General features: G+C 47.5%; 1 protein-coding gene across 1 annotated transcript; it reads right to left on the minus strand.

Moving 5' to 3' along the window:
- Positions 1–7,879: 7,879 nt before the first annotated feature.
- On the minus strand, positions 7,880–8,752 carry LOC133952042 (odorant receptor 131-2-like). Its single transcript, XM_062386317.1, has one exon. The coding sequence runs from the start codon at positions 8,750–8,752 to the stop codon at positions 7,880–7,882; it is 873 nt and encodes a 290-aa protein (XP_062242301.1).
- Positions 8,753–8,989: the final 237 nt, after the last annotated feature.

Below are 8,989 nucleotides of genomic sequence, written 5' to 3' on the forward strand. Positions count from 1 at the left end.
AGGGCACAGCATGTGTAACCGCTGCTGTTCTGCAGAACCATAGGGAGGTGGCTGAAAAGCTGACAGTTCCACTGGGGAGCATGGTTTAACAACCTTTGGAACAAATGCAGGATTCGGTCTCAGCGTCACCCCAAGGTTCCCCGGGGTGAACTGCATACATGCTGGATGTACAGACAAAGCGTGAATATCACTTACACGTTTAGCTGTAGCCAAAGCCAATAACAGAGCCACCTTCAAGGATAACGTTTTCATGTCCACGTTATCCAATGGTTCAAAAGGATGACAAGAGAGGGCTCCAAGCACCACTGCTAGATCCCATGATGGTGACATAGTCTTAGAGATGGGCAGAAACCTCCGTGCACCCTTCATAAAACGACAAACCAGAGGGTGTTGACCCACTGGTTTTACATCAAATCCAACATGGCAAGCAGAAATAGCTGCCAAGTAAACTTTGACAGTAGAAAATGCCCTCTTTTGATCAATCAAGTCCTGCAGGAAGGACAGGACTGTACCAACTGGACATTGAAAAGGGATTTCCTGTGCCTTAGCACACCAATCCTCAAACAACCTCAATTTACAGTCATAAAGAGACCTAGTGGATGATGCTCTGGCATTCTGAATTGTGTTAACAACATTATTTGATAATCCAGTCAGGCTCAGATTAAACCACTCACGGGCCAAGCCCACAGGGCGAGGCGCTCCGGGTGAGGGTGAAATATCTGTCCGCGCGCCTGGGAGAGCAGGTCCCTGCGCAGCGGGAGAGGCCATGGGTGACCGTGGAGGAGCTGTCTCACTCCCGCCAGCCAGTGCATGGACGGCCAGTGAGGAGCGATCAAAATTACTGACAGACGATTCTCCCGCACCCTGAGCAGTGTCGGGGGAATCAGAGCCAGAGGTGGAAAAGCGTAAAGCGGGACGCGCGGCCACTCGTGAGCGAACGCATCCAGCCCCTGGGTGCGCTCTGGTCGTGCAGGGAGAAGAACAGTGGGCACTGTGTGTTCCCCCTCGACGCAAACAGATCCACTGTTGCGCGGCCGAAATGTGACCAAATCTGAGCTACTACAGCCGGGTGAAGTTTTCACTCCGCGTAGAGAGGATTTCCCCTGGACAAAAGGTCCGCACCCACATTCTGAATTCCGGGAACGTGAGTCGCTCTCACTGAGAGGAGATGCTCCTCGCTCCTCAATATCAGTCTGCGTGCAAGAGTGTGTAACTGTAGAGAACGTAGACCCCCCCTGACGATTGATATACGCCACCGTGGTCGTATTGTCCGTCCTCACTAACACATGATGTCCCTGGAGGAACGGCAGAAAATGTTTCAGCGTCAGAAACACTGCCATCAACTCCAGATAATTTATATGGGCATGTTTGAGATCTGTGCTCCACATCCCATTCGCGGATCTGCCCTCGAACACACCGCCCCAGCCTGACAGACTGGCGTCCGTTGTGATCACTTTTCTGGCAGATATTGTGCCCATGCTCACCCCCGCTGTCAACATAGACGGGCGTTGCCATGGTAGCAGCGCGAGGACGCAGGACGCGCAAGCCGTTACACTGCAGCGTCTGTGGCGCACAGGATCCAGTCTGAGAGAAGCCACCCAGCGCTGAAAATCTCTCATGTACAGCCTGCCCAGCCTCACCACCAATATTGTTGAGGCCATCAGTCCCAATAACCTGAGGCACAGTCCGTATGTGACCCAACGTGTTATGGCAAAATGAGAGAGAGTGGACCTGAAAGTGCGCACTCTCTCGGCTGACAGGCGAGCCGTCTAGGTCAGTGAATTCAACGTGAGACCCAGAAAGGCAATTTCCTGTCTCTGCGTTAACACACTCTTTTCCCTGTTCACCACAAAACCGAGATCGGCCATGTGAGTCAGTACAATGCTCGTGTGCGCCGCAGCCTCTTGCTCTGAGCGCGCCAGCAGCAGCCAGTCGTCCAGATAAGTGGCCACGCGTATACCCCGCTCCCTGAGGGGAGCTATAGCGGTGTCGACACATTTCTCAAACACCCTCGGGCTCAGTGACAGGCCAAATGGCAGTACCAGATACTCGTACACTGAGCCCTGAAAAGCGAACCTCAGATATTTCCTGTGCGGAGGATAAATGGGAATGTGAAAATACGTGTCTTTCAGATCGATTGATGTGAACCAGTCCCCCGGTCGGATCAAACGTATCAGCGTTGAGTGTGTCAGCATGCGAAACTTGTATCTCCTGAGATACGAGTTCAAAATGCGAAGGTCCAGGATGGGACGTAATGAGGTCCCCCCTTTCTTTGGGACCAGGAAATACCTCGAATAGAAACCCTCCAGTCCCTGCCTGTGTGGCACTATTGGTATGGCTCTTTTGTTTAATAGAGCTGATATTTCATCCCGTAACACCCGGGCCGACTCTCCCTGCGCACGGGAAGCGATGAGGCCGGGAAAACGGGGGGGCATTGTGGTGAATTGAAGCCTGTAGCCTTTGGCCAGTGATCTCAATACCCATTCTGACGCTGTGCATGCTTTCCAACTCTCTAGCCTCAAAGTTAGGGGGGAGTGAAGCTCTGTCTGACACAGACGATCTTTGGGGCCCGTACCAGCTGCGCACTTCCGAGTATCACTGCGCATGCGCGGTCTGATAGGCTCGTAGCAAGCGGAACGGGATGTTTCACCACAGGTGGGACGCTGCTTCCCCCTTGTGGTGTTATGGGGAACAACAGTGTGGTCTGCACCTCTGTGTTTCGTTGGTTTTGTTTTTGTGTTTTTATGATTTTGCAACCCTGCGCCCTCGGCTGTGAGCCTGGATACGTCAGTGGAAAACTTTTTATTAACACAAACCCTGTGTGCGTGCTTGTGAGACATTGATGTGGCGTTGAACAATCCCGCATCTGAAACATGTCTCTTCACCTCTTTACTGGGACGCACGAACTGTGCTCTGGGCCCACGCGTCGCCGAGAGGGATGGGTGGCACTGGGTAATTTCTCCCCTAACACACGTAATAGCTGGGCTGCCAGTGAACAGGAAACGGGTGGCAGCTCCGCTCACGGTGGGGTTGACGGCTAAGTCGCCTTTTTCTTCCGCCTGGCCTGCTGACTGGTCGACGGACCCGGTTGAGCAGCCTGGGTTGACGGGGAATAGAAGGGCTTTCTCGGCCAAGCGGGCTTCGTTTCCGGGGGGCCGTTGGTGTTCGCACCCGGTTGAGCCCTGGGGCGCTTCGGGATGCGGAAAGCATGAGCGGCGCTCCTAGAGGCAACCTGAGCGAAAGTCTGCGGGGGGGCGGAGGCACCGCGGCAGGTGCTTTCCTCGGAAGGCAGAGCTGTAGCGCGTCATCCTCCTTTTTCTTCGCCTCACAGCGCTTTTGCTTTGAGGCGAGAGCGGAGCCGAAGACACCCTCGGGGACAATAGGCATGTCCAGGATGTCCTCCTTTTCTCTATCAGACAGATTGGTCAGATTCAGCCATCTCGTCCTCTCTTGTAACACCAAAATCGACATGCACTTCCCTGCCCCCTGTACAGCGCATCGCTGTACGCGTAGGCAGATAGCCGCAGTTGTGGTGATCTCGTCCCACGCGGAACTTTCGGGCATGTCGGCTATGTCGTCAAAAAGCTCCACTTGGTAAGCTGACAACATGGAGGTGACGTTGAGAGCCCTCACCGTCAAAGCCGCTGCTTTATAAGCTCGCTCAGTCATGGCAGATTGGAAGCGATCGGCTTTCGTGGGAAGTGTGGGGCCCCTGGATGAGGCAGCTGACAGCCGTGGATGAAGGTGTGCTGCCACCAGGGGCTCCATGGGAGGCATGCGGGCCATGGCATGCTTATCCATTCCCTCAATATCCAAGGAAGACGCACCTTGAATGGTGGTTTTGCTGGAGTAAGGGTTATGTTTCCATGAGGCGGTAACTTCCTCCAGGAGTTCCGGGAACACCGGGAGAAGTTGTCTCGCAGCCCTCTTTGCTTGGGGTAATTTCTTCCCCTCGTAGCGGGACCTTGGGGCCTCCGCCACGACCGCGGGCCATGGAATCTTCAGTCTCTCTGCGGCGCGTTTACACACATCGTGCATATCGCCACTGGGCTGGGGCGTAATCGTCCCAACCGAGCCCTTTGCAGGGCTTGGAGAGCTGAGTGCCTGTGAAGGTGGGACAAAGCAGGATTCATAATCCTCGTCGTCACCGTCCGACACCAGACAATCCCCGCCGTCGGACTCATCCTCCTCCTCATAATCCAACATGAGGGGTGGCTCCGTTAGCGGGTCAAGCAAATCCAGCGTGGAGCCCCAGTGCCGAATCGCTGATTCGGGAGCGTCCTCCTCGTCCACACCGGGTTGGGGTTCCTCGGTAGTGGCACTGGAAAGGATAGGGTCCCCCTCAGAGACGCTAGCTTGGCGTGCTAGTCGTCGGCGGAGACTCTTCGCTGTGAAGCGGGCGCATTCGGCGCACGAGCTTGCGTTGCTGACAGCAGCGCGGGCATGTTCTAGCCCGAGACACGCGGAGCAGACCTGGTGAGTGTCCATGCTCGATATTTTATTTCCACAGTTGCACAGGCGATGGGCATCGCCTGGTTGCGAGGTGGAAGGAAGCTTTGCAGCTTGATCCATTTAGCTTGGTGTGCTAAAGGGGAGCGAATTATCTGGAGTGATAGTCACTTTTAGCTAGCTCCGGTGGCAGGCAGTGTGGTGACCGCAGGCTCCCGGTGCCGTTTAGCTAATCAAATAGAAGCAACTACCTATGGTGAAGGCAGTCGCATCGACGTTAATTCCACTAGCGTCCGGCGATGGAGGTGTTAGCTCCGGTCTGTGGACAGCAGCTAGTTAGTATCAACGCCGATTAGAAAATTGCTTGTTCGTGAAGCGAGAAGAGGTGTTTGAATGACGTGTGACGCCGCGTCCACCTTATTTAAGGTGCGGCACCTTGACGCGGACGTCACGACTGCCAGCCTATCAGGGCTGGCGAATTGGAATAAGTGCTTCTGTGAATACGCGCGAGGGGCGTATCCCATAGTGAGACATCGAAACGAATGCTAAGAAAGAGAACGACTAGAGGAACAAGAACAAGCACAAGCACAAGAAACACTGGAGAAGAACGGGAAGCAAAACAGACAATCCGACAAGGGACAAGGGGAAGGACAGAGGCTTAAATACATACAGGGAAGGCAGGGGTAATTGGCCACAGATGCAACACATGAGGAGTTAGAAAGACAATCACCAAGACAGGAAGTGAAGACAGAAACAACCCAGAAGGAACAGAGACTACTAAATAAAACAGGAAACAGAAAACACAGAGGCTGAAATAAACAAACTAAATTGACAGAATATGACAACTTTAGTGAAACGATAAACAAAATCCTAGCTCATATTTAGAATTCAACTTACAGGACACATTTAACCTCTGTATTTTGTGCAATAATTAATCAGATCCATAAGTTAAGATGCAAATGGAGCTTTTTTTTTACCTCATATGCTGAGAAGACAGTTACTTTGTAATTTAACCTAAATTTGGACTTTAAACTTTATCTATTTGAGTGTTTATTTTCCTCTGTATTGAACTGATACTTGTATTGAAGTTAAGGAACGGAGGGAACCACTAGTTTGTCTGGAAATTTTTTTATGTTTCCCTCCGTGTCTGTGCTGCAGGTTGAACAGCTCTCTCATGACTCTTTGATCAGACGAGCAGCGACAGTTCAACCCCTTTTCTCTCACAGGCCACCTTAGCTCTCATAGAAGCCATCACCTAGTATTCAAAAGTAAGTGTTCAGCCTTTGGTTAACAGTTTTTTCCTTTTAAATTCCTATGTATGTTCACATGTTTTGTTTTATGTGTATATATAAACTAATATCTGTCAGTTTCTAAACTTAAATTAGTTAAGGGGGTTGAAAGCAGAGCAGGTGAGGGTCGAGTCTATACATCACCCCAAAACACAAATATTTATAACTATATATAATTCCACACTTATTCAATTGATATATACGCAGTTTTGAGAGTTGTAGTTTGATTTCAGAATGAAGATCTCTGTGACTTTGGCTTTACTCCTATACATGAAAGGGGAAATTAAAAGTCAAATCTTAATTTATCAACTACAGTTAAAGAAATGTCCATTTTCCTGAAAACGTTTGATGTGCTCCTCTGTCCCCATAGTTGGTGTTTGATTTACATGTAAACTGTGCACGTTCTCTCTATGTTTGTGAACAGGCTGTGCACATACTCAATGCTCTGCAAAGAAAATACCTGACTTCACTGGGAAAACATTTCTTTATTATAAAATAACAATATCAATCAAGCCAGAGACACAATTGAAAAACAAAAACATTTTATAACATAACATCATGACAATTTATTAATCCATACAAATCGGATCAGTGTTTCTTCCGCAAACCACAGAGAGCTAATCTCTTCAGGGCATGAAAAAACATTTCAAACTAGAAAAATCAAGTAACGCTGACCAATGTCAGACCTGAGGTGACCCTGCTGCATGTAGATGAACAGCCCCTCAGAGGAAACCCTGTGTTGTTTGTAGAAGCTCAGAGATACTGATGTTGACGGTGAGAGAATAAAGCAGAGCACATAGCAGAGGCCTTGAATGAGGAGGAGGAAGTGCATTGTGATGGAGAGTAATATGTGTGAACAGAGTTTACACAGATGACCACATGTAAAAAATTATATACAACCAGATTTGTTAATAGCAAAATGTTGATGGAGGAAAAGTGCGATGAAAACCTGAAATAAAATGAGTCTGTAATTAAACCAGACGAGCAGCATCTCTGGTTACAGACAGTTCAATCACTTTTCTTTCACAGGCCACCTTAGCTCTCATAGATGCCATCACTAAGTATTCAAAAGTAAGTCTTCATCCTATGCTCAACAGTTTTTTCCTGCTTGAAGTCCTATATATGTTTACATGTTTTGTTTTATGTGTATATATATAAACTAATATCTGTCAGTTTCTAAACTTACAATATTTCAGGGGTTGAAAGCAGAGCAGGTGAGGGTCGAGTCTATACGTCACCCCAAAAACACCAATATTTATAACTATATATAATTCCACACTTATTTAATTGATAGATAAGCAGTTTTGAGAGTTGTTGTTTGATTTCAGAATGAAGATCTCTGTGACTTTGGCTTTCACTTCCAATACATGACAGTGGAAATTCAAAGAAAAGTCTGAATTTATCAACGACAGTTAAAAAATAATTGGTGCTTGATTCAAATGTAAACTGTGCACATTCTCTCTATTTGTGAACAGACTGTGCACAAACGCAATGCTCTGCAAAGAAAATACGTGACATCACTGGTAAACTGACTAAAGACGAGGAGGATTCAATCTGGCAGGTGGCCATTGGCCAGCGGGCAGAGGCTAGTTACATTACATTACATTACATGTCATTTAGCTGACGCTTTTATCCAAAGCGACTTACATTTTTAGAACACTCATCATTTTTTATGAGGGGCCATCTAGGGGTTCAGTATCTTGCCAAGGACACTTAGGCATGCAGATGGGATAGAGTGGAATTCGAACCGGCAACCTTCTTGTTGCAGAGCACCCGCTCTATCCCCTAGGCCACGCTCTCCCTGTTCATTTATGAGGTTTATAGACAGTCACTCTGTAAATATCACACCAGGCCTGTTTGATGTTTTTATAATTCTCTCTATAATGTCAGGTTAATGACAGACAGGATTGATTGCGGTCTGAGTTTAATACAATGTTTGCAAATATTGTCTGCAAAAATACAAGTAGTGGGATTGGATGTTAATCAATCAACATTTTCATTGTCTTATCCGACTGAATTTTTCATTTACTCTTTTTTTTAATTAAAAAATAACCATATAAATCAAGCCAGAGGCTCAACTAAAAAACAAAAACATTTCACACTATAACATCATGGCAATTTGTTCATCGATACAAATCTGATCAGTGTTTCTTACGCAAACCACAGAGAGCTAATTTTTTCAGGGCATGAAAAAACATTTCATCCCTGAGGCCATATATGAGAGGAGACAGACACCTTGGAGCAAGAATAAAAGTAATGTAATTAAAGAACCTGACCTTGATAGATAACTCGAGATTGATTGTAAACACAGCAGTTTCTACGAAAGGACACCACAGCTGGATGAGACACAGGAGCAGCTGAAAAGCGTGAAGCCCCACAGTTCTGAGTCCTCTCCATGTGGACTTTTTGTCCTCTCCTGATGCAGCTTTGGCCACTCTCATTATCTTCACATAGGAAAACACGATTGTGCTGCACATGATCAGGAAGTAAAACTGATTAATGGCAAACATGAAGTGACCCAGCCACGTGTGGATGATGAAGATATCCAAAGTGCATATTCTGACCTGGGTGTAGGAGGCAGAGGAGGCTAATGCTAAGAAGATGGAGAGAAAAACCATGAAGGGCAGAGAGCTGAGGCTGTGGATGATGAGGATGCCGTGCAGAGTGCTGCGTGGGGAGCACAGCTCTGCGTGACGCAGCGGCAGGCAAATAGCCACGTAGCGTTCTAGGGTCATTGCCGTCAGAGTGACCGGTGTCACAACCATGCACAGAGACGAAATGATATACAAAATAAGGCAACACCACATTTGTATTGTATACCGAGAGTAATTTAAAATGAGTAAGATGTCAGTCACGAATAAAAACATACAGTCAGACATTAGTGTGACAGCAAATAAGACGTAGCGCATGGTGGTGTAGAAGACCTCCTTGGAGAAAAAGGTTGTAATTAGCAGAAGGTTAATGCAGAGAAAGAGGACGACGATTACCTGAATCAACATTCTCTCATCATTCATCCTGTACTCTGTGGTGATGTTAGCAGCCATTTTTCTGTCTTTCACAACCAAATGTAAAAAGCCTTCAGACACTGCCACACTTCATTCAGCTCTAAAACCAGATGCACAACTCAACAGGGGATGATCTCTATTTGAATCAACAGGTATCAAACACAATACACATTATTTTAGTACATTGTACATGGAGAAATAATTAGAAGTAGACATAAGAGCATAAGACCCAGTTTACCAAACCAT

Source organism: Platichthys flesus, chromosome 4 (genome assembly GCF_949316205.1).
Source record: "Platichthys flesus chromosome 4, fPlaFle2.1, whole genome shotgun sequence".
Taxonomy (NCBI): Eukaryota; Metazoa; Chordata; class Actinopteri; order Pleuronectiformes; family Pleuronectidae; genus Platichthys; species Platichthys flesus.